General features: G+C 46.4%; 2 protein-coding genes and 1 long non-coding RNA gene across 3 annotated transcripts; all 3 read left to right on the plus strand.

The window, feature by feature from the left end:
- Positions 1–5534: 5534 nt before the first annotated feature.
- On the plus strand, positions 5535–13587 carry LOC308217353 (ankyrin repeat domain-containing protein 26-like; the record flags this gene model as incomplete). The annotated part of the gene is made up of 12 exons (XM_080610369.1): positions 5535–5593; positions 5845–5959; positions 6200–6373; positions 6461–6567; positions 8257–8393; positions 8531–8592; positions 8840–8989; positions 10222–10397; positions 10599–10692; positions 12040–12321; positions 12816–13406; positions 13510–13587. The coding sequence occupies 12 exons, from the start codon at positions 5535–5537 to the stop codon at positions 13585–13587; spliced, it is 2025 nt and encodes a 674-aa protein (XP_080466495.1).
- Positions 13588–13605: 18 nt separating this feature from the next.
- On the plus strand, positions 13606–15465 carry LOC308220457. Its single transcript, XR_013956682.1, has 3 exons — positions 13606–13709; positions 14272–14495; positions 15258–15465. It is a non-coding gene; the product is annotated as an uncharacterized lncRNA (long non-coding RNA).
- Positions 15466–16385: 920 nt separating this feature from the next.
- On the plus strand, positions 16386–20405 carry LOC308217357 (ankyrin repeat domain-containing protein 7-like; the record flags this gene model as incomplete). Its single annotated transcript, XM_080610381.1, has 4 exons — positions 16386–16588; positions 19091–19205; positions 19449–19622; positions 20324–20405. 4 exons carry the CDS (start codon positions 16386–16388, stop codon positions 20366–20368), a joined length of 537 nt encoding a protein of 178 aa, XP_080466507.1. The 3' UTR covers positions 20369–20405.
- Positions 20406–23292: the final 2887 nt, after the last annotated feature.

Raw genomic sequence — 23292 nt, forward strand, 5'->3', positions numbered from 1 at the left:
GACATTGAGCCGTTGACCACAACTCTTTGCGTGCGGCCATCCAGCCAGTTCTTTATCCACTGAGTGGTCCACCCATCAAATTGATGTCTCTCCAATTTAGAGACAAGGATGTCGTGTGGGACAGTGTCGAACGCTTTGCACAAATCCAGGTAGATGACGTCAACTGCTCTGCCCCTGTCCATCAGTTTCGTAGCCCCATCATAGAAGGCCACCAAATTGGTCAGGCAGGATTTCCCCTTAGTGAAGCCATGCTGGCTGTCACCAAGCACCTCCTTGTTTTTCATGTGCCTTAGCATGCTTTCCAGGAGAATCTGCTCCAAGATTTTGCCAGGCACAGAGGTGAGACTGACTGGTCTGTAATTCCCCGGGTCATCCGTTTTCCCCTTCTTGAAAATGGGGGATTGAAAGTTGGGATCACTTACTCAGCTGGTTTGATTCATTATAACTGTACTAATTGAAAATATAACCGAAGCCACCTGTGAAGAGTTCGTAACTGACTGCTGCGTACTGTCCACGTAGAGACAGATTTTTAGTCCGCCTGGGAGGTTCACAGGTACATTAGACTGCTAGTAATGAGTGAGTTAACACAAACCTGTGGTATGTCCAAATAACTAAAATTTTCAAATTATTATTTGTTTGCAATAGGCAACATTAAAAATCGGAGTCTGTGTTAGTATTTTTTCTGGTTTAGCTTGTTCTTGCATTGGAAGTTTCACAAGACATGTCTACATGACTTGTCCACACTGAACCACATATACTGTATTTCATTGTCTGAAAGCCCTGTTCAGGTCAGGAAATGTACTCGTCAAAATTCTCACATAAACCCTGTCTTTAGGTCAGACAAAATTTCCATGTTCATTTGTGGTTTACTGGTAGTAGAGGAGATGTCTTCAGGCATGATATGTCATTGTTTTCTTTTTCCTTTAATGATTTTGTCCATGACCTCAGTTTGGTTGTCATCCTGCTGACTTTATGGAAGGTCAGCAATCTCCTGTTTATAAGCAACTTCATTTTGTTACAATAGTTAACAAGAACTAGTTACTGAGAACTTGAGGAGTGCTCAAATAGCTACTATGTGGAGGGGTTTTTTGTGGGTTTGATTTTGGTGATTTTTTTTTTTTTTTTTTTTTTCTTCTGTCTTGGGAACTGAAGACCCTTTTTATTTCACCTTAGTTGTTGGTACTTGAGAGGTTTCAGCACTTTTCAGCCTGGGTTCCCATAGTTGAGATTTCTGTCGTACATGTGTGGTCTGCTAGAGTGCACTCTGATTGAATTTGCAAATGGCCCCAAGCTGTGGGAATGGGTAGATATGCTTCAGGTTAGCACTGTCATTCACAGGGACCTTGGTAAGCTGGGTAAACAGACTGTCAGGCCTGTCTCATGAAATTCAGCAAGGGAAAATGCCAAGTCCTGCATGTGGAAAGGAGCAACAGCCACTTGTCACAAAACGTGCTGGGACTGCCTAGCCAGAGAGCTGCTTTGCTGAAAAGGCCTGGAGAGTCTTGGCAGAGAGTGAACTGAGAATGAGCCAGCAGCATGTCCTGGCAACTGAGGTGGTCAACAGTGTCCTGGGCTGTATTAAGAGCATCTTAGCCAAGAGTTTGGGGAAGGTGATTGCGCACCTCTACTCAGCACTCACTGGGTTGTATTCAGCTCCCTAGGTGTAGTTCTGAGCCCTGCATGCAGGAGGGGCTGGACTCTTGTTCTGTCCGAACAGTGAGCAAGTTCAGTGGAGGGCTTTCAAACTCACCAGGAGCAGGAATGCTTGCCTTTCAAGGAGTGACTCAGGAAACTGGGGTTGTTCAGCCTAGAGAAGAGGTGACTTTGAAGAGGACCCAGAAGCAACTTCCAGGAAAAGGCAAAGCCAGGTGCTTCCCAGTGGTGCATGATAGGAGGCAAAAATAAAAGAGTCATAGGTGGAAATGAGAGTTTCTAATTGGATAGGGGCTGCTTCACCATGATAAGGACAGTACAGTTTCCCTCCTTGGAGGTGTTCAAGACCAGACTGGTTTAAAGCTTTAAGCAACCTTATCTGACCTCATAGCTGAGCCTGCTTTGAGGAGGCAGTTGGCTTAGAGGCATCCTGAGGTCCCTTCTCACCTGATTTATTCTATGATCCTACATGCAAGCTGCTTCATAACACTGATGAAAGCTTGGAGTGTAATATAGAATGCCCTGGTTACGCACCTTTTATCTGTTGAACACCCTTTTTGATGCAATGTAGAGACCTGCTGGTGATTCTTCCACCTGAGAATAAGCTTTAGATTTTGATTATGCTTTTTGATTTTATTTACCTTCTCTGAATAATCTGTAACTGGGTAGAGCAGCAAATCTTGGTATTATATGGCATAATGTATGCATAATGTTATATCAGGCAGTAAAATCTCTGTATGTGATGTGTACTCGTGTGTAATATCTGTAATTCAGTGTTAGGTAATTTACTAGCTGTCTTGCTAAGCCACCAACATTTTGTCAGTTGTTTACAGATGTAGTATATTCATGCTATGGGGGGTTTTGGGTGTGTTTGGTTTGTTTGGAGTTTTGTTGTGTGCGTAGCTTTTGTTTGGTTGGTTGGTTTTTACCTTAGAGATATTTCTTAAACTTCTAGGTCCAAAGGGGATACAACTCTGCCCTTTTTGGGGTGGTTTTGGGTTTTTTTGATTTTTGTTTTTTTGATTTATTTTTTTTTTGGGGGGGGGGTTGTTGTTTCGGTGTTTTGTTTTGTTTTTTAGTTAATTTAACATTAATACGTTATTAGTTTAATATAATTAGTGTATGGTATTTGTTTTGGAAATGCATTTGGTGAGGCTGTCTTTTGTTGAATTGACTACCCCAAACTTCATACTGCTGTGACCTGCAGAGTTGTCCCATGTTAAATGTTTATATTTTCTGGTTAATTGTTAGCATGCCAGATCTAATTTCAACTTGTCACTTAATGTTTGAACAGCAATGGATGTGTTTTCCCAAGGAGACTGAATAAGGTGAGACTTTAAAAATGCCACTTTAACGCTTACCTGAGGAATGATTTGTGAGACACAGTACTCATTTTGTCTTGCTTTTTAAGAAGCTCTGAGGAGGGGAATGATGGCAGTTGGCATACTTCCGAGGAGGAGGAGCTCGATTTTACCCCCAAGGTATGGTGTGTTTACAAGCAAAATGTCCTGTAAAAATAAATGAGTTGAAGGCAAGTTTTCTCTGGGATTGACAGAAACTGCAGTTCTAGCCAATACTGTTTTCTGCTTAGATGCAGTCTCTGGCCTGCCAGCCTTTCTTCTGCTGTGAGCTTTTCCTAAAAGAGCCATAGCTGTGGCAGACCATGCAGTAGATCTGTGGGTTGTGGCAAAAGAGCCAAAGAGGTGATGAGATAAACAACCACACTCTTTTACTTGTTCATTTGAGTCAGATTTGCAGACCCTAAGAGTCTATACGTTACTATTATAACTTGTTCTGTTCTTCTCTGAACATTGTTATTGTTTCCTGTGAATTTGGTGATAAAACCCTAACTGTTAAAGAGAAAGGGCATTTATTTATCAAGATGCACTGAAATCCTTCATGACCTAGTTCTCCTTTCCTCTTCATCAAGCTCCTTAAGAACACTCAATGGATGGGTTACTCGAATGGGTTGTCTTTTTTTCTTCCATGAGATGGCATTTCATGCTTGCACGTGATCTCGCACTGCATGTTTTCCCTCTGTTGTTTTGAATACTCAGATAGCGTTGCTTTTGCCAGCTACAAGCTCTCGTGCTTATTGTTTAGCCTAATGTTCTGAAGAATTATCAACTCCGCAGTGATGTCTGGAGCATCTGTTCTGTTGCACTGGGATTCTGCAGTGATGAAGAACTTGAGTGTGGAAGTTCAGTTACTCCTTTTAGTAATGTTGGAGATGCAAGCATGTTTAGTTTTAACATGATTTCATTTTCTTGCCCTGATTTAAATAGAAATATTGCAGTTTTCTGGCATTATTTTGAAATGTAGGGATATTTTGGGAAGTGTACTTGCGGGTACTGATTTATGCATCAAGTCTAGGAGTCTCAGCAGTTACTTGTGTTTTGCACATTTGCAGGGAAGCGTTCTGAAACTGTGATCTTAAATATAGCTGAATTTTACTTAATGATTACATATACTGAAACCAGGTTTTTAGAACTGTTACGCATGTCTATATAGTTTTAGAAGTAACTTGCAAAAGGGTGCTTGCACAGTGGTTTTGGTGAAATACTCACTAAATTGGATATGTGAGGAGAGTTTGGGTAGTAGGAAGTATAGGATGAAGCCAGCACCAGAGCTCCATCAAAATGCCAGCCTGATTTTATTTACTGTTCAAGATTTGATGTGAAAAAAGGATTTGTTGTTATTCCTGTGTTTAAAAAAATAAATGAATAAATAAATATATCTTTTTTTACAGAAGCTGCAGAAGCTGCTTGTAAGCAGGGTTTGCCTACCCCGGCTCGAGTCTCGTTTCAGACGTGTGTCCTGACACCCTGGCCACGCGCTGAGACAAAACGCAAGAGAGGGTACGGCAAGAGCCGCTCCAGCGTCTGCCACTGCCGAACGCCCCTGAGCCCGGCATCCCTCACCAGCCTGCCGTCGCTCCCCTGCCCGCCCCGCGGAGCCACCTTCACCCCCGCCCGCCAGGCGCCTGCAGGCGGGCCCCCGCCCCTCACGGCAGCGCTACCAGCTCTGCGACGACCCCTGGTGACGGCCGCGTCCCCGCTCTGTGACGACCCGTGGGGACGGTCCCCCCTGCTCTGTGACGGCCCCGAGCACGGCTCTATAAGGCAGGGCGCTGAGCGAGTTGGCAGCGCTCCTCGAGCCCAGAGCGCCGGTGCCTCTTTGACCCCACCTCGGGGGCTCAAGGCCGCGACCGCTGCTCGATGGGAGCCCGGCTCCCCTGTGCCTTTCCTTGTCCTCCTCGCCCTTGGCTTTCCCACATCCTCCCCCTTGCCCTCGTCCTTGTTCTTTTGTCCCTCCCGGAGCCCAGCGGAGTTCGCCGAGTGCCTCCTGCTGCTGGTCGCCCCCAGCAGCGCCGTGCCCGTGCCGCAGTGTGCAGCGCAGCATGCAGGGGGTCGTGGCATTCTTCAGCGAAACGCGGCGGCGGTTACGCTCTGGAGGTGCCTCTGGGCAGCCTCCCGCTGCCACCACCGCCTCCAGTGCCTACGAGCTCCGAGAGGAGCACCTGGGCAGGCTGCACCGTGCAGCGGCCCACGGCGACTTGGCCTGGCTGAGGCGGTGGCGCTGGTGGCTGAAGAGGGTCGGCATTGACAAGCGAGACGAGCAGAAGCGGTGAGGGGCTGGGGGCTACTGATGGGACACCTTGGCTGCTTCTGACAGGTGTTGTGATGAGAGGCGCCGAGGCAAGCTCTGCCTGGTCCTCAGCAGCCCTCAAGCCCAAGGAGTGTGTTGTGGACCTGCTGATCCAGCGAGAACATCAGCATGGCATGAGCAACTCCCCTGGCAGCTTGCGGGTGCCATGCGGAAGTGTCTCCCCTTGAGGCTTTGTGTGGGGTCACATTCAGGTTAATGGTTTGGAAAGCGAGATGTGCCCTGTCAGCTGGGAGAGTGAGCTCGAGAGCTTTTCGTGGCTTGTAGCCACCAGGTTGGCTCAAACGCTGTTGGACGTGCACGCTGCCAACCTGCCGCTTCGTCGTGGTCTCCCTGCAGGGTTTCTTTTGGGGTTGCTCAGGCACCACCAGTTCTCTTCTGCCCTGTGGGTGATCAGCACGGGATTGCAGCAGCAGCAGCAAGCGGGAGGAACAGCGTCTAGGCAGGGTCCCCAGGGCTGCGTGGCGACACAGCTTTGGCTCTTTCGTTGTCTGCCTATGTTAAGTTCATACGTTTACTTCTTAGGACACCCCTGCATCTCGCTTGTGCAAATGGCCATGCGGATGTCGTCCAATATCTAGTGCGAAAGAGCTGCCAGCTGAACCTTGCTGACAGTTTCGAGAGGTCGCCGCTGATGAAGGTATGACAAATATGGTATGCTCTTGTAAGCTGGGCGTATTGACGGTGCATTAAATGGGAGGTGTCTGGCAGGATTCTTGACGCAGGCCTGTGTAGAAACATGCATGTTGTACTCAGCGCGGAATAGGCATGTGTTAGCTAATCTTTGAAGATGTCCTCCTTGCCCAGAGTTTGGAAGCTTTGCGAGTTGTGACAGTGACACATAAACACTGGAAGTCTTTCCCTTGTGCGTTGATCCCAGGCAGTAGAGTGCCAGCAAGAGAAATGCGTGGCTATCCTGCTGGAGCATGGTGCTGACCCGAATCTGGCTGATGCTGATGGCAACACGGCCCTTCACCTGGCTGTCCTGTCTCCTAATACAACTGTAGCAGGGCTCTTACTTGAGCATAATGCCAATATTGATGCTCAGAACCAGGTAACCTTGGCAGTTGGTAAAGCTGTGCTTTCGAAAAGGTGCCAAACTCGTCTGTGTTTTTCTAAATGGAATTATTTATTCTTTCAGGATGGTTATACCCCCCTTAATCTTGCTGTCTCCAGGCACCAGGAGGAGATGGTAGAGTTTCTTCAGAAAAAAGGAGCTGACAGGTGTGCTCAAGATCAGCGTGAAAGGTGAGGGGGTTTGTCAAAATGACACACAGGTCTCCTTAGCCATCTGTAAGTGTGGCTGATGAGAGGCATGGGCGTGAGTTTTGAAAAAGAAGGAGCCACGGGGAAGGAGTCCCCTGGAGTGACTGCTAAAAGCAGGTCTGCATTTGACTGCCCTCATGCCTCAACTGTTCTCATACTTTCCGCATGGGAGACTGCAAAAAAGCATCACCCCACAGACGCAGACCCAGACCCTGCAGGAAACTTGCCATTAGCTCAGCAGCACCACTGCTTTGCAGAAGGGGGCTTTTTAAGGAGGGGCATAGCTGGTGCATAAGTGCTGTCAATGGAAGTGTTGGGAGAAAGAGAGGTAACACTGTGCAACGGGCAAGGTCCATAAAGTGAAACATGAGGAGAAAACCTCTTGGTATGAGGAGGATGGTCAGGCAGTCAAAGAGCGCAGCCTCCATCCGTGGTGGCTTTGCAGAGCAGAGCAGGAGCCCTGAAGCAGCATGTCTGACCTCACAGCTGAATCTGCTTTGTGGAGGTGGTTGACCTAGAGACCTCCTGAGGTCCCTTCCAACCTGAATTCTCCAATGCTTCCGTGTATTTGGCTTTGCCTTCTCCGTGCTTGTAGGAAAAGGAATTGCTCTGGGAGCAAGCAGAGATTAGAATGATGACAATGCAGTGCCTGCAGAAGCAGAGCTATATCATAGCAACATTTAGATGCTTTAGGACTTCTCTAACAGTTGTCATTTTTGCTGGGGATATGAATGCAATCCAAATTCTTCTTTGGCATGATAGTGATGTTCTTACAGCTCTGGCTTCATGGCTATGGATCACGCTCACGTGTCTCAATGTGTTGAGTACGTGAGGTTTATGGAGTCATTAAGAAGGGCTGAGTTATCAGAGCATCAGTGTCTGTGCTGATTTATGAACCTTTTTGGTAACAGCACCAAGGTTTGATGCTATGTTGAGACCTTTGTTGAAGCTGGGCTCAGTGGTGTCTTCTGATATATCTCCTTCCCCTGTCAAGAATGGATGTGGGAATTGAGAAATTACACCCACCAGGTGTTCTTAGAATTCCCGCTTGCGTTGCCAAGCTCTGCTCAAGCCCTGTCACCAGAAACTACCTGCCTTTTGTTTCAGTGGGGCTCCGACTGATAGCCCTTTAGTTAAACCCCTACGCAGTAGGGTTTAACTGTGAAAAATTTTCCTCTACTTGTGCGTAGCTTTACACCCGTAGGCAAAGCTTCTTGAGGGCGGCTACCTGTGCTTAAAAGGTAGGCTAAGGAAAATTTCCTCATGGTAGTAGCTGGCTGACAGCACTACACTATCCCTAGGAACATGCCTTGTCTTGCCCGTAAACAGCTGCACTTGTCACTGAATGCCAACTTCATTTCTTCTCCCCTTGCTGCATTCTGTTAGCCTCTATCAATTGGAAGTTAGAAGGGCACCTGGGTAAACTGTGGCACCTAAACAGCTTTAGGAATAAAGCATGTTTGATGGGCGTTACTCTAGGGGAAAAAAGGTCTTTACTCCTTATGCCAGTGTTTTGCACAGCATGAATGTTTTGCTAGTGCACTGCTTTTCAAAGAAGCTTTGGTCAGAGCGAGTGCTTTTTTGTTGTTACTGGGGGGGGGTTAAGCTTCCCTTCAACAACGTGGTTGTTTCTGTCAACTCTATTTCCTCTCTTTCTGTATTTATCCTTAGTGAGCTACTGGTAGAAAATGTAGATGGTGAAAACATGGAAGAACCTCATGCAGGTGGTGCAGAAGACAAGGTGGTTCTCAGCAGCTCCTTCCCTGTGAGGACTGTTGACAAGGCTGCACTTGCTCAGGACGCCAGAGGTAGGATCCTTAACTGTGAAAGAGTCAGTGAGGAAAATCAGTGTGGCCTGCAGCAAAACCGTTCTTCATCTTTTGGATAATGGGAAAAATCGGAGTGAGAGAAGCACTGAATGTGCTGCTTCTTACCTCATTTGTAGGTGGCCAGCCAGTTGGAGAAGTGGAGCAAGAGCACGGTGCTGAATTTCCTGAGGATTTCGAGGTACTTCCTCTGAGAGATGCAGTGGGGTTCCCCTTGCTTTGGGCGTATTTACCTCTGGGCTCATTGACCTCTTCTGCTGCTCCCGCCACACAGAGAGAGGTCATTAGTTTTGCAGGTGCCTGCTGGTGGCAAGTAACATTTACTATCTTTGAATTTACTCTGAAGACTGACCCAATTACTAACAGTGCACCTCATACGCACGTGCTCTTAGAGCATCCTTTTTGCTCATGTAACAAATGTTTTTTAGGCCTGCGCACGGCTGCAGCAGGAGCTTGCTGATGCTCTTAAAAAGCAAGCTGTGTCAGAAGCTTTACTGGAAGTTACTAAGCACTACAACAGAGTCTCGTATGAAGAGAACCTGTGCTTGCAAAAGAAACTGAAGACTGTTAAAGCTGAGGTATGGAAAGCCTGTCCCTGTAGGAATAAACCTGCCGGTGCCTGTTTCTTCCCATACATCGTGAAAAAGGACAAAGCGGTATTCTGGGAGCCGGCAGGAGAGAGGCCTAAGGAAGTCAACAGTGATGCCCCCTGTCATAATTCATGAAGCCAGTGAAACCGTCAGCCAGGTGGCCTCCTCTTCCAGAGTGCAAGATAGTGTTACTTGAATCATCAAAAAGCCTCTGGTTTCTGTTGCAAGTAAGAGACAACCTTGCTCCTCAAGCCCACGGCAGAAGCTCTTGGTCAGGCTCTGGGGCAGTACTGCAGCAATGTCCTTTCTCTACTTTTCTTCCTCCCCTCCCCTGGTGATAAACATGGCTGGCCCTTTGGGGAGCTCCTCACAGGCTGCAGGGGCAAAGCAGCAGCTTAGGAGCAGCAGTCTGCTGGCTAGGTAGAAAAAGCGCATTTTGTTCTCTCTCAAAATTCGTCTCTGTTCCGAGGCGTTATTTCCCCATTCAGCACACTGCACATTTCTTTATAGTCTTGTTTATATGCAAGATGTTCCTTATTTGTAGCTCGCTAAGTATGTATGAAGGTTGTAGTCTTTGTTTCAGGTGAAGAGTGTGTAAAACAACGTGAACGTTCTTCATGGCTGAAAGAACTTTGAAAGGCTTGTTTGGGTTCAGGTTTTTTTAATAATACAGGTGTCAGAACCATGTGGCTTGACCTAAGGAAGAAGCAGGGCTTGTTTGTAGGTGGAGTGTTTGCACTGTTTATGCAAAGCAGAGTCTCGTCATTTTTTTTCCCCACTTCTCCGCCCCTGCTTAAGGTTTTCCCATCTTTGAGTGGCCTTATTGCAAGTGATCGTAAGCTACTTTCTGAGACAGGGACCACCTTTTGCGGTGTTCTCACAAAAACTGGATTGAAGAGGCCTTGGGGTTCTAAAATGGAAACCATCATAAATCTCCTTAAGAGGGAGTTGTGAAGTCATTTGTGTCAGAAGTCACCGAGAGGGCAGGAGAGGCAGCATTGGTGCTTCAAAGCGTGCTATAGGAAACCAGTAGAGGCATGGGAGAGGCCAGGACAAAAGATGATGAAGCAGTGCAGTTTGTGTTCATCTGCTAGTAGACACGAAAGCGTGAATGTACTCTTCATGTAGAGGGTATGCGCAGATACATGCAGTACCTGAACTCTTCAGCAGCAGCTGACTCCTCTGTATAAAAGCTCACCTGACTACTGTGGATTTGACAGATCCGGGAGTTGGAAGAATGTCAACTTCAGTCTGAGCATTGTGTCCGAGACTTGGAGACCCTCTTGGATAATAAGGGAAGGGAAGTAGCAGCTTCTTCCCAGAAGCTGCAGGACCTCCTGTTGACATCTTTTGGGACTAATCCTGCTATCAAAAATATGGAGGAACAAGTGCAGCGGTAAGAGAATAACACAGGGAAGCAAGCTGGCTGTCGCGTTCTGGAACTGTGCGAAACCAGCAGGATAGTCTTCTTGTGTCGCAGCAAGTTGATACGCTATTCTGGAGGGCGCTTTTGGATTTGACTGTGTTATTTCATGCTGTTCTTTCTGAACTGGTGCTCCGGTGGATTCCTGTAATAAGACCTGTATTTCTTTCTAAGCGTTGAAATGGAATGCTCCAGATTGGACGCCATGGTCCAGCAACAAAGCAGTAGGACTGAAGCCCTTCAGAGAGACCTGCAAGCCTCTGCCTCAGTAAGCTGGTCATAAACGTCCCTTTTTTGTGAGCTCCTGAGCCTAGTTACCTGTTTCTGTGGGGAAATTTTAAGATGAGGTTTTCCTGGAGAGCCTGGGGAAAACTCAGTTCCAGAATACAGGCTGCTCAGAAAGCAGCCTGGTCCATTCCCCAGCTTTCTGATTTTGAGAATTTCCCCCGGTACTATAGGAGGTCCTGCATGACTCTCCAAAGGGTGAGGATGTGACACTGGTTCATTTCCTTCATAGCAGCTTGTCTGGTGCTGTGTTCTGAATTTGTGACGAAAACAGTGTTAACAACACGGGGATGATGAATCCCTTCTCTGGAAGAGAGGGGAGTAACGGTGCAGCAAATCAAACAACTGTGTGAAGTTGGCTTTCCCAAGATCAGCTCCTGAGCCCTCTCTTAGGTACAAGTTGAGCGGGAGCAGTTCAGGTTTTGCTTTTCTAAATGGTGGCCTTGTTTCCCAGGACACGATGGAATGAGGCGATGCAGAAAAAATTCCGTAACATTGCTCACTAATAGCTGTCTGAGCCCACCCTTTCTTAGCCATGGGGACCCAGCAGTAGAGTTCCACAAAGCGCTTTTGAGGTTGCTCCGGCCGTTCAGTAACATGTAACCTTTTATCTACTCTGCTCGTTGCTCAGCTCTATTGCTAAAGCAGCCATGTGTCAGAGCTACGTTTGTTTTGAGAAGGTCTTCTTGTAGAAAGCGTCAACTGCCTTTGCAGTGGCTCATTTTTAGTCCAAAAGTAAGGTTTTGGGCGTGACTGTTGGAAGAGACCTTTTTTTGAATGACATGGAAGGGCATTATATGTTTAGGTGGCTTTAATTCTCAAGCTTCTACTTTCTCTTAAGGCACTCTTTCAAGTGCTTACTTACGCTAGTTTCCTTGACTTTTTGTTGTTGTTGTCGTCGTCGTTCATGTTTCTTAAATAAAAGACAGGACATGATATTTTATGTTGACTGGGTGCAGAAAAGGTATGTCTCTGGAGCGGGAGGAAGAGGAAGACACAGCTACAGATGACCATTGGGACCCTTTGCAAGTCTGGTATTTCCCGCAAATTTTTGGAAATAATCTGCAGCTTTGACCTAAAAAGAATACATCTTCCTCCACGACTGCTGTAAAAGCTGCCTTCTGACCGCTACTTAATTAATCTTTAAGTGCAATGGAAAACATAGAGCACCCGTATCTTGTCCTGTCAGTTCTGTAATGAAGCTTTGACTGGTGACAGCATATAAAAATTCCTCTAAAGCAAGATACACGGTTTCTGAGGAAACCAGAAGGGCCTAGGTATGGGTGTGTTTGATTTCCCATGAGCATCTCAGAATTTTTTTCCTCTACAGGTGGGTGACCTTTCCCAGCAGCTGGAGAAAGAGTCTAAAAAATGCATGCGGCTAGAAGCACAAAATTGCGATTTGCAAGAACAGTTGTCCGCCATGCGTGAGAGCCATGAAAAACTGGAGAAGAGCAAATGCCAGCTGGAAGAAGAGGTGGCTAAGCTCAAACGTCACATGGAGGCTAACATGGTGGATCACAGCCAGGCAGAGCAGTACGAAAGAGAGGTAGAAGAACGAGCTGTGCAAGGAAGAAGACGAAGACTAAGAGAAGTCAATCTGGTTCCTCAGGTAAGTGAATTTCTCACGTGTCTGTAGTTGCTATTATAGATTTCTGTTATGGTCACCATTACCTGGGGTTTTATTTTTGTTGCTGGATTCCACGTGTTCGTGCTGTTTTCCTGGAGTGTGGTGGGAGAAGGGAATATGGCTGGCCCAGCTTACTCACTGAGTAAAGCTGGGCCCTCAAAACTGAGTATGTGCAATTCACTGGCAGGCAGGGAGAGATCAGCCCCTGAGCTCTCTCTTAAGCACAGGCTGAGCGGAAAGCAGTTCAGGTTTTGTTTTTCTGAATGGTGTCATTGTTTCCCAGGACACAATGTGGAACCTGAGGAAGGCCATCAGAAATTATGTGAAAGCTGTTCTTGTTTGAAAAGAAGTTCCTGGCTTCACTTTAGTTTTAATACTGGGTTAGCAGATGATAATTACAGTCTTGATGGCCAATCTCTTCATCAATTTCTGTTCTCTGCCGCCTCTCTACCTCCTTCTCTGTCCGCTGTCTGCAGGTTGGTGAACTTTACGATCTGCTGGAGAAAGAGTCTAAAAAATGCACACAGCTAGAAGCACAGAATCGCAGTTTGCGGGAAGAGTTGTCCACCGTTCGTGAGAACCATGAAGACCTGCAGAAGAGCAAATGCCGGCTGGAAGAAGAGGTGGCTAGCCTGAAACATCATATGGACACTAACATGGTAGATCGCAGTCAGGCAGAGCGATACAAAAGAGAGGCAGAGGAACGAGCCACACAAGAATTAAGACAAAAACTAGAAGAAGTCAATCTGGTTTTGCGGGAAGAGTTTTCCACCGTTCGTGAGAGCTACGAGGACCTGCAGAAGAGCAAATGCCGGCTGGAAGAAGAGGTGGCTAGCCTGAAACATCATATGGACACTAACATGGTAGATCGCAGTGAGGCAGAGCGATACAAAAGGGAGGCAGAGGAACGAGCCACACAAGAATTAAGACAAAAACTAGAAGAAGTCAATCTGATTTTGCAGGAAGAGTTTTCCACCGTTCATGAGCGCTATGAAGACCTGAAGAAGAGCAAATGCCGGCTGGAAGAAGAGGTGGCCAGCCTGAAACATCATATGGACACTAACATGGTAGATCGCAGTCAGGCAGAGCGATACAAAAGGGAGGCAGAGGAACGAGCCACACAAGAATTAAGACAAAAACTAGAAGAAGTCAATCTGATTTTGCGGGAAGAGTTTTCCACCGTTCGTGAGCGCTATGAAGACCTGCAGAAGAGCAAATGCCGGCTGGAAGAAGAGGTGGCTAGCCTGAAACATCATATGGACACTAACATGGTAGATCACAGTCAGGCAGAGCGATACAGAAGAGAGGCAGAGGAACGAGCCGCACAAGAATTAAGACAAAAACTAGAAGAAGTCAATCTGTTTTTGCAGGTAAGTGGATTTTTCACACGTGGCTGTAGTTTCTATTATAGATTTTCATTACGGTCATCATTTTCTAGTATTTTATTTTTGGTGCCTAATTCCGTGTGTTAGTGCTGTCTTTCCTGGAGTGTGGTGGGAGAAGGGAATATGGTTGGGCCAGAGGGCTTTTATGTGTGTGCAATGCGCCGGCAGTTCCCTGAATCGACATCTTGCCCAAGGTAGATTTCCATTTTGCAGGTTTTGGGCAGTATGGCTGCATCCTGGTCTTGTTCTCACTGCTCATCTTTGAATGGGTGTTGTAACTTACAGGAATCCTTTTCTCTATGCCCGAGACAGTGTTCTTTCATGAGTAGCTTTGATGAAAAATAGTGCTAAGAGGGGGGTTCCTTCTGAATGAAAAAATTATCTCGTGTGGTATTTCCAGGGTTTTGCCTTGATGGCTGATGGTAGTGAGGAGGCACACTTGCCTCAATGAGTAAAACTGGGCTCCTGAAATTCAGTATGTGCAATTCACTAGCAGGGAGAGTTCTCTTTTCCTTTGCGGTTGTTGAAAGCTCATTATCTGCTTCAGACACAGGCAGTTTCCCAGGACAGATCAGAACAAGTCAGAGGCAGTCTTTATGATATGAGATACAGATTAAGAGATCTTCAATGCGAAATGGCCAACATGCAAAAAAACAGCCATCAAGAGAGTAGTTTTCAACAAGAATCCCTGTGTGCGGAACTGGAAAGGTACAAAAAGCTGTATCTGAAGGAAGTCGACTTTAGAAAACACCTAGGAAATGAACTGGAAAGGTGAGTGCCTGCTTTTTTGGAGCGGTAACAAGATGCTACTTTTTCCTCATGCAGTTTCCTCCTAAAATCCCTCTCCTACACCTCGTGGGCATTACGTATGTAAGCGTAAGATGGCATATTTGTTAGGAAAGTACCTTCAGACCCTTCCCCTTCATTAGAGCTGTCTCTTTAGTGCTTCAGCAGTACCACTGATCGTGGCATTCATAGGGCATCTTTTAAGTTCATTGAGTCTTTTTGTCAATCTCTAGTCATCTCGTCCTCTTAATTCTGGGTATGACAGGAAAGATAAATTTCAGGTTCCTTATTGCTTGAATAAGTACAGGCCTTTCAGAGAACAGAATTTGATACTGTGAAGAAAAAAGAAGAAGAAAGAAATTCTTTTTTGACTTCAGTTCAGCAGCGTGTCTGAGGTTGGATCTTTCCTTGGGAAAGGGAGAGTAGCTCAGAGTTGTTACACAGGTGATGTACCTTTCAGAAGAAGCTATGTAAACACGTGGCATTCACAGGCTGCTTTGAAACCCTAATGCTGAGAAGTCCCAAGTGTTGGTAACTCTTGCTGCTCCTTGCAGGTAGTGTCACTTCTTGGAAGCAAGCTCCAAAAAACCTCAGATCAAGCAATGCTCTTCTTTTGGATGCTCTTAATCCCTTTCACTTTCAAAAGTCAAATAATAGTCATAGACCTGGAGGGTAACTTTGTAACCTTGTAACTTTTTGTAACTTTACTACCAAAGATGACCCTCTGTATATTTCTGACTGTTTCAGAGCTAATGAGAGACTAGCAGAAGCCAATGCTAAGCTCCTTCAGGAGCGCCGTAGGAAAAGATTACCATTCATAAGCAGCAGTGCCAGTGAAGATCTGTTTGAAAGTCCAGTTCAGTGTTCAATTGAACCAGGACATCTTGGCAACGCTTTGTCACTGAACACAAGTCTGTGTTCAAAGAACCAGCCAAAGCACAGAAAGGGCCCCAGTGCGATCAAGAAACGGGGCTTCAGCCTCTATGGAAAATACGGTAAGCATTTTGAAATAGTGTTCTCAACTACTGCTAAAGAGTATCCATAAGCAAAGTTACGTTTTTTAGCCTAAAGTTAGAATCCATTTATAGCTCCGAAGTGTATGGTCTAATATACTGAAACAACTGCTAATGATCAGTTTGCTTCTGACAGGTGACTCAGGAGGAGGAAGTTCAGACCAAGCATCCTGGTCCTCAGCAGCCCTCCCTCAAGGCCAAGGACTGTTAGGACACACAAACCACTGATATAGCAAGAACCTCAGCATGGTGTGACCAGCCCCCCCCACCCCCCCCACCCCCCCGAAGCTTTTGAATGCGATATGAAAGCGTCTCCCCTTGACGCTTTGATTATCAGTAGATGCTGGAGCAGAAAAGTCCCAATTCCAGAAAAGAAGGAGTGGTTATACTGAGACAGAATGTTTGCCTTCCACTGACTAATTCACAATGGGGGGAAGATGACACTTTTGTGTTGCTAAGACCCGGCATTTAATTCCAAGCATTTTGTTCCAACCTGGCATTTAATAAACTGTGAAGTCTAGCATGTGTCTTTGCGTACACGTTGGCTGGTTAATTAACACCAGGCTCAAGATGCGGTTTGAAGGAGCCCTTCTCTTTTTGGCGAGGCATTAACGTGAAGAAAAAATTCATCCCCCGCTTCCTTCTTCTCGTCGCCGGCCAACGGCGCCTGCGCGAGGCGAGCCGTTGTGTGAGGCCGCGTCCGTGAGCCTCTAGTGGCCGGCGGGAGAACGAGCTCTGCCCCCAGCAGCTGCGCCGTGCCGAGGCCGCTCCCGGATCTTCGCTCGGGCCCTGGCACAACTCGTGTGGTGCTTCCTGCCGTTGCTCCCCTGAGGCGGGCCCGTGCCCGCGTTCCTGCCGCGGCATGAAGAGGCTCTTCGGGTTCAGGAGGAAGAGGAAGGCGCAGCCGCCCCTCGGCAGCGCCTCAGCGCCGCGTCCCGCCGGTGCGCACGATCTCCGGCAGAAGGACCTGGGCAAGCTGCACCGCGCGTCCGCCTGCGGCGACCTGGCCCAGGTGCGGCAGGGGCTGAAGAAGCACGGCGTGGACGGGCGGGACAAGGCGGAGCGGTAAGGGGGGATCGGTGGAGGGAGGGCGCTGAGGCGGGATCGGGAGGTCGTGCAGTGCCAGGAGCAAGTGCAGCCCCCGGCAGCAGCTCAGCGGCGCTAGGGGCGAACGGCCGCGGCAGTGCGGGGAGCGGGAGGGCCGCTCGTAGCCGAGCTCAGCCCTCGGCTGGGTGTAGGAGTCGGTCTTGCTCTGGCAGAAGCCCTTAAATTCGGCCTGGCATCCAGCTGTCGCCTTTTCCCCGGCCTTCTCAGTGCTCTCTTTGACGGAGTCGCCCTTCTTTGCTTGGGGGGCAGGAGTGGAAGGGAGCAGCCTGCCAAAGGTGAGTTGCACTTGAGCTGAGAAAGCTGCACTCCCTTAACTGAGGGTAACTTAAGGAGGGTTAAGCAGTGCGGGCGGGAAAGAGCCACAGAGCAGAATTAACGTGTGGTTTGTTGATGGTGCGTGCGCAGTTGCCTGATGTACCTTTTCTGACTGCGGTGTGGCAGCCAAAGCAAGAACCTGATTTTAGGTGGCAGTTACTTTGTTCGGTACAGGTAGTCGGTATCTTGGGCTGGAAGGTCCAGGCGGCAACTTGCAGGAGAAGCCGCTGCTTCTGGCAGGTGTTATTGTGTGGGGTTTTGAGTCAAGCATGGCAAGTGCTTGGCAGTTGTATCTTAAGGAGGAGTCCTGGACTGCAGCGTAGCTCCTAGCGATCCGTCGTAAGCAGAAGGGATTCAGCTTCAGTTTCTGGGTCTTGTGTGTGTCGACCCTTTAATGAACTTTTCTGAAATGACTCAGAGTCAAAACCTTCGTGATGTTCGGAAGAGATCCTGGTTTTACCCGAGTAGCTCAGCTCCCTAGGCTGTCTGTCCTGAAGACTGGACTTGTGCCAGGCAGCTAGCTTCCTGCCTCAAAAAGACCTAGATGTGTAGGAGAAGCAGGGAAGAGCATGGTAAGCAGGCACTTCAGTAATGCTGGAGGTGTGCCTGAGTGTTGCCAATCAGTACTTGTTTATGCAGCTGTAGGTGGGGGATGCGGTTTTGAGGTGGACTGAGTGTGTTCTGTGCATATTCCAGGTGTCTGAGTGGAGGTGCGCAATGGCATTTCTGGAAATAGCTGCTGAATGTTTCCGTGTTTCCCCTGTACCCTAAACCCTCTGTGAGGGTTGCAGGCCCACCAGTGCTTGTGGGTGTGATGTGAGTTGCGAGTGACCACCAGATGCAGTTGTGTTTCAGAGTTTCATCGGGTCCTCCAATGACTGAAAGAGTTGATATCACTGGAAATAGAAGTGAAGAATAGGAAGTGTGGGAAGTAATGGCTGAAATGTGTGCTTTGGTCATCTGAATATCTCGGTTCTGGTCCTTGGGACTTCCAAAAGCAAAATCCTGTACCAGGGATGGAGCAAGTATCGCACCCACAGGCTCCTTCCATAAAATGGGTCCTGTAGCCCATAGGACCTCCCGGAAAATGCACTTTGAACAACATCAGTTAGGAGCAGGCGTTTTTTCAGAGGTGCTGTAACGAAGTCTTCAGCCTTGCAGAAAGAGATGTGCAAACCTCAGCCCAGAGTTGGAAGTACTGTAGGTGTGATGCTGGCTAGTCATGAATCCTGGAGCAAAGTTAATTGCTCAGAGAGATATACCTTGTCAGCTGCCTGTCAGAGTGACCTCTAGAGCAGCTTGTAGCCGCTGGGTTATCTGCTCAAGCGCTGTTAGAAGCGTGTGCCACCAACCTGCAGTTTCCCTGTGGTCTCCCAGTGGCATGGTTTTGTGGGGAGAACTGCTCAGGCAGTTCTCTCCTACCCCATGGGGGATCAGTGTAGGATTGCAGCCACAGGAGGAACAAGGTCTGCCCAGGGTCCCCAGGGCTGGGTGGCAGAGCAGCTTTGGTGTTCTTGTGGGGACAGGCAACTGTGAGCACTCCGATGTTGTTCTCTGCCAGCCCGTGTCCTGAAGTGTGTCTTCTGTGGAGCTGAGCAGGCCTTGCTTCAAGCAGAGCCATCTCCTTCCCTGTTGGCGGTCTGAGGGGCTTGGTTGAGGAGGCTTGCAGCAAGGGTCTGCTGGTTTTCTGAAGGCTTTTCTGTTTGCAGAACCGATAGTAACTTTTTCACGTGTGTCATGTTTCATAGTGCTTAGTGGCAGTAGGAGCTTTATGAAGGAGTCCACGATCATCTGAACCAGTCCTGGTTAGCTTTCAGATACCATCAGTCAGTTGTTTCCTCAGAGATGAAGGGTTCTGCATACTCACATGGGAATTTCTCAAAAGTTGTGGTAGTCATTCTTGCAATGCTCGAGTCTGTTCTCCCTCTGAGAAATAGCACCTTAGTAAGTGGACGCTGTGGAGACTTTTTGCCAGCCAGCCTCAGGCATTTGGTGTGCAACTACCATTGCTGGTAATGGAATGAGAAGTCTTTTCTTAAGCTTGCTTTTTGCAAAGTGAAACTTGTGATCATACTGATTTATCACAGCCTGAAATGATTTCCTTAGTTGTTTGTCTGTGCTAATTTAATGTACTTTAATTTTTAGGACACCTCTGCATCTTGCGTGTGCAAATGGCCATACGGATGTTGTCACATACCTCGTAGAAAACAAGTGTAAGCTAAATCTTTTTGACAATGATAACAGATCGCCACTGATGAAGGTATGTGCAATATGTTACGTTCTTGTAACTGGAGCTTATCGATTATGCACTAAATGATGTATCTTGCCAGATTCCTTATATAGGCTTCTGTAGAGCCGTGTGTATTGTAATTGCTGTGGAACAGGCATATGTTAGTTAATCTTTGAGGATGCTCTTTTATTCCGCTATAGGGAAGCTGGGGGAATTGTAACAAAGTGGAATGTAAATGTTGGAAATTTTTCCCTTCTTGTGTGCTGTTCCCAGGCAGTACAGTGCCAGCAAGAAAAGTGTGTGGCTATTCTGCTAGAGCATGGTGCTGACCCAAATCTGGCAGATGCAGGTGGGAATACTGCCCTTCATCTTGCTGTTATATCTCCTAATACATCTGTGGCAGGGCTATTACTTGAGCGTAACACCAGTATTGATGCCCAGAATAAGGTAAATTTTCAGCTTTGTTACAGAAGCTGTCTCGGAAAGTCATGTTAATGCTCATCTTGAGGGGGCTTTTTCACTTTGATTTTTAACTTGACGGATTTATATGTCCTGTCAGGAAGAGATAGTGGAATTTCTTCTTAAAAAAGGAGCTGATGTGCACGCTCGAGATGAGTGTGGAAGGTGAGGGATAGGTCAGAACTCTGCATGGGTCCCTTTAGTATTCATTAGGTTGGATTGATGAGAGTCGTGGGAATGAGCTTTGAAAAAAAACCAGGGAGCCACACAGAAGGAGCTATTTCCATGTGACTTGTGAAAGCAAGTCTGCGCTTGGCTGCTCTCGTACCTCAGTGGATGATTTTTGCACTGAGGATTGCAAGAAGGCATTGTGTGTGGTGGCCCTTCTGGCAGGAAAGGTGCCGTTAGCTCAGCAGCATTGCCTCAACTTGAAAACCCATCCCCTGCATAGCAGCATAGCTTGTATATAAGTATTGTCTATGTGGAAGCTTTTCCGAAGCTTGAGAATTTAATTGGTTTGACTCCTTCTCCCATTTTATTGTTGCTCTTAATACTTAATGAAAACCGCCCTTTCTTTTGTTCATTTTCAAGTAACGGGGAAATACTTTTTTTGAGAGCAAATATGAATAAAAATAACTCTAGTGCCTACGTAATATTATCTGTTTCCTATAATATTTTGGACGTTTCAGAACTCCACTTATGACCGCTGCTTCTGGTGGGGGAGCTTAATTTGATAAAAGCTCTTCTTCATTACGGTGCTGATGTTTCCCATAAAGACACTAATGGGTGGACAGCTGAGGATTACGCTGTTATCCATGGGTATTCTAGGTAAATTTTCAACTTTGTCATTGGAATAAGTTGTCTGTTACCAGTGTCTGTTGTCTAAGTTGCTGGTTTTGGGGTAACAGCACCAAGGCTTAATGGCATGTTGAGACCAGCCTCGAAGCTGTGCTCAGTAATGTCTTCCAATATATATTGCTGCTGTGTTTAACGTTAACTCAGAATTGATGAAGATTTCACCCAGAATTCTCTGATAGCTTTCAAATTTTGTTGTGAAGCTCTCACGTGCCCAAAATACAAAAAGTGGCTGTATCCTACAGTTAGCCAGAGGTGGCACTTGGCAAACTGAAATGCAGGTGAACCCTCTCCCCAGATCAGCACCTTTGTCCTGCCTGATTTCCCCTACAAGGACCAGGAACTACGAGCCTTTTGTTTCAGATGAGATCTAACCGATATCCCTTTTGTTAAAATCTTTGGCGGGAGGGTTGGAAGGGACCTCAAAAGATCATCTAGTCCAACCCCCCTGCAAGAGCAGGGTAACCAAGGTGGTTGTGTGTGCTGAAAAGCAAGGCTGAAGAAAATGTACCAAGCAGGAAAGCAGTAGTTAATGGTTTTGTAGGTCTGAATATGCATGTATAGGGTAAACATGACTGTAGTGGATGTTGAAGTTTGTAATAGTCATGCAGTAAGTTCTCTGTGTGTTACCCTTAGTGAATACATCTGAGTATGTGAATCCATATGGCTATGAATATGTGTAGGATGGGCAATGAGTGGCTGTTCACTGTTCTGTTAAATGGTCTGTATAAATACGTGGTTACTTTTACCAAAGATACTTCCTTTCTTTCTCTATGTAGTCTCAGTAAACAGCTGTCAGAATACACAGACTGCTGTCAGAATACACAGACTGGAAAAACACGGGAGAAGCTTCTGCAAGTGATGCACGTAGCACTCAGCACCAGGCAGGAGCTTGTGACTTTACGCTGGGTGCACCTGCTATGGACAGAGGAGGTATGATCCTTAACCATGGAGTAGCTCTTGAGGAAAATCAGCATGTCATTTTCTTTAGGTGGCTTGTATTATTAACACTTACTGTGTTCACCATTAAATTCCGTGGAGGCACACGATGGGTGGCACAGAAGGTTGTGTGAATGTGCTTATCTGTGGCTAGTTGGAGGTGCTTCTTGTCAAGCTGATTTGTGTGCTACATGTTTGTTTATAGGATTGTTGCCTTGTGCTTGTCAGGTTGCCCGTCTGTGTAGGTTTTCCTCTAGAGAGAAGGGGGACAGGGAAGGAGCTGGGCACAAGTGTTTTTGGTCTTCAGGTGTGCAATTTTACCTACAGATGGCCATTCATCTTGTGCAAATCCAATTGCAAAAGCAGTAGGTTTATCTTCAGTAGTTGTTCATACTTTTGTAGTTGGGAAGCATCACATGAGTTAGCAGGAAGATAACGGGTCATGCTGATTTCCAGTGAGTATATATGTCTTTGTTTTAATATTAGTACTCATCTGCAATAAAATTTTTAGTGACTCATCCTCTTTCTCACCATCAGTTACATTTTTTTTTTTTTCCATGTAGTTGATTAGAGACATACTCTAAGAAAAATTATCTTGGAATGGTGACTTTGTTAGCAACAACAATGTAGCATTTATGTTGTATCTTCTTGGACATTGCTTGATTTGGAAGAAAAACGATCTTTTTCATCCACTTTCAGTAATTTTATTAAATGAGCTTTAAAGAATCCTTATTAATTTGTGACCTAGGAAAACAATTAAATTGCCTTGTGATCCAGAAATTCAGTTCTTCAGTGAGTTTTTAAAAGCCTTATGAGCTCACATAGCTGTTGTGGAATATTAGAAAATTAATACTTTAATGTAAATGGAATTTTGTCTCGTCCTTTAAATCTCAGACCCTACAGTGGATTTTTTTTTTTTTTCTTTCCGGGTTTTCAAAGGTGTTGTGTCAGCCCTAGCATACTGAATTACAGACTCTTTAGATTTGAAGTTAGAATTTCTTGGGCAGAAAATAATAATAATTATGCAATTTTTCTAAAGACAAGAGAGATTCAGATTTCTAGTATGACTACTGCTGCTGCTGCTGAACCCAGGACAGTCTACAGTGACAGTATTTTTTTAGTTACTGCACTGCATATTAGTGATTTGTTTCTTCAGTGTTTCCCTGAGTCCCTACAGAAACTCTTGGGTTTTCATCATAAAGTTCCTGGAAAAGAAATGAGTGCTTCAGTATGTTTTCATCTCCTGAGGTCAGGAAAAGTTGTCCTGTATGACCCTTAAAATAGAATAAAATAGAAAAGTACTAAAATAGAAAATTAAAATAGAAAGGTACTCTCTTGCAGGGTGTATTCTTGTAGCGGTAATAGAACTTCTGCTGTAGGGAGGACAGCTCTGAAGCCTGCTGCAGATGTGAGGAGCTCTGTGGAGCTGGAGCACTGTAAACATGGAGTGAGAAGGCAGGAGCTTTGGAGCTCTGGTTTCTGATCTGAGGTTGCTTTGCTGTAGACTTTGTTTCTGTCACTAAACTTTCAGGACCAGGCAACTGATACTCATCTCTCCCTTGCAGAACAGTTCATGATGCATTTTGAATATGCTATGTGTGTATTTTTGCTTCATACTGCTTTTTATGCTCTGCTTCCAAAGTATCAACACTTCTCTTTTTCCCTCTCACAGGGTACGATGCTACAAGCCATTGAGAGATATATGAAACAAGCCATTGTGGATGAAGTCCCCAGTGTGTCTAGTTCTGCACTGGTGTCTTCCTTAGTAAGTAAAGCAGTAGATGACTGGGAATCTGTGTGTTGTGTTGTGGGTAGGAGGCTACTCTGCTGCATTTGTAGCTCTGCTTGGCCTTTGTTTTGTTCT

This window comes from Psittacula echo, assembly GCF_963264785.1.
Source record: "Psittacula echo genome assembly, chromosome: 1".
In the NCBI taxonomy this organism is placed as follows: domain Eukaryota; kingdom Metazoa; phylum Chordata; class Aves; order Psittaciformes; family Psittacidae; genus Psittacula; species Psittacula echo.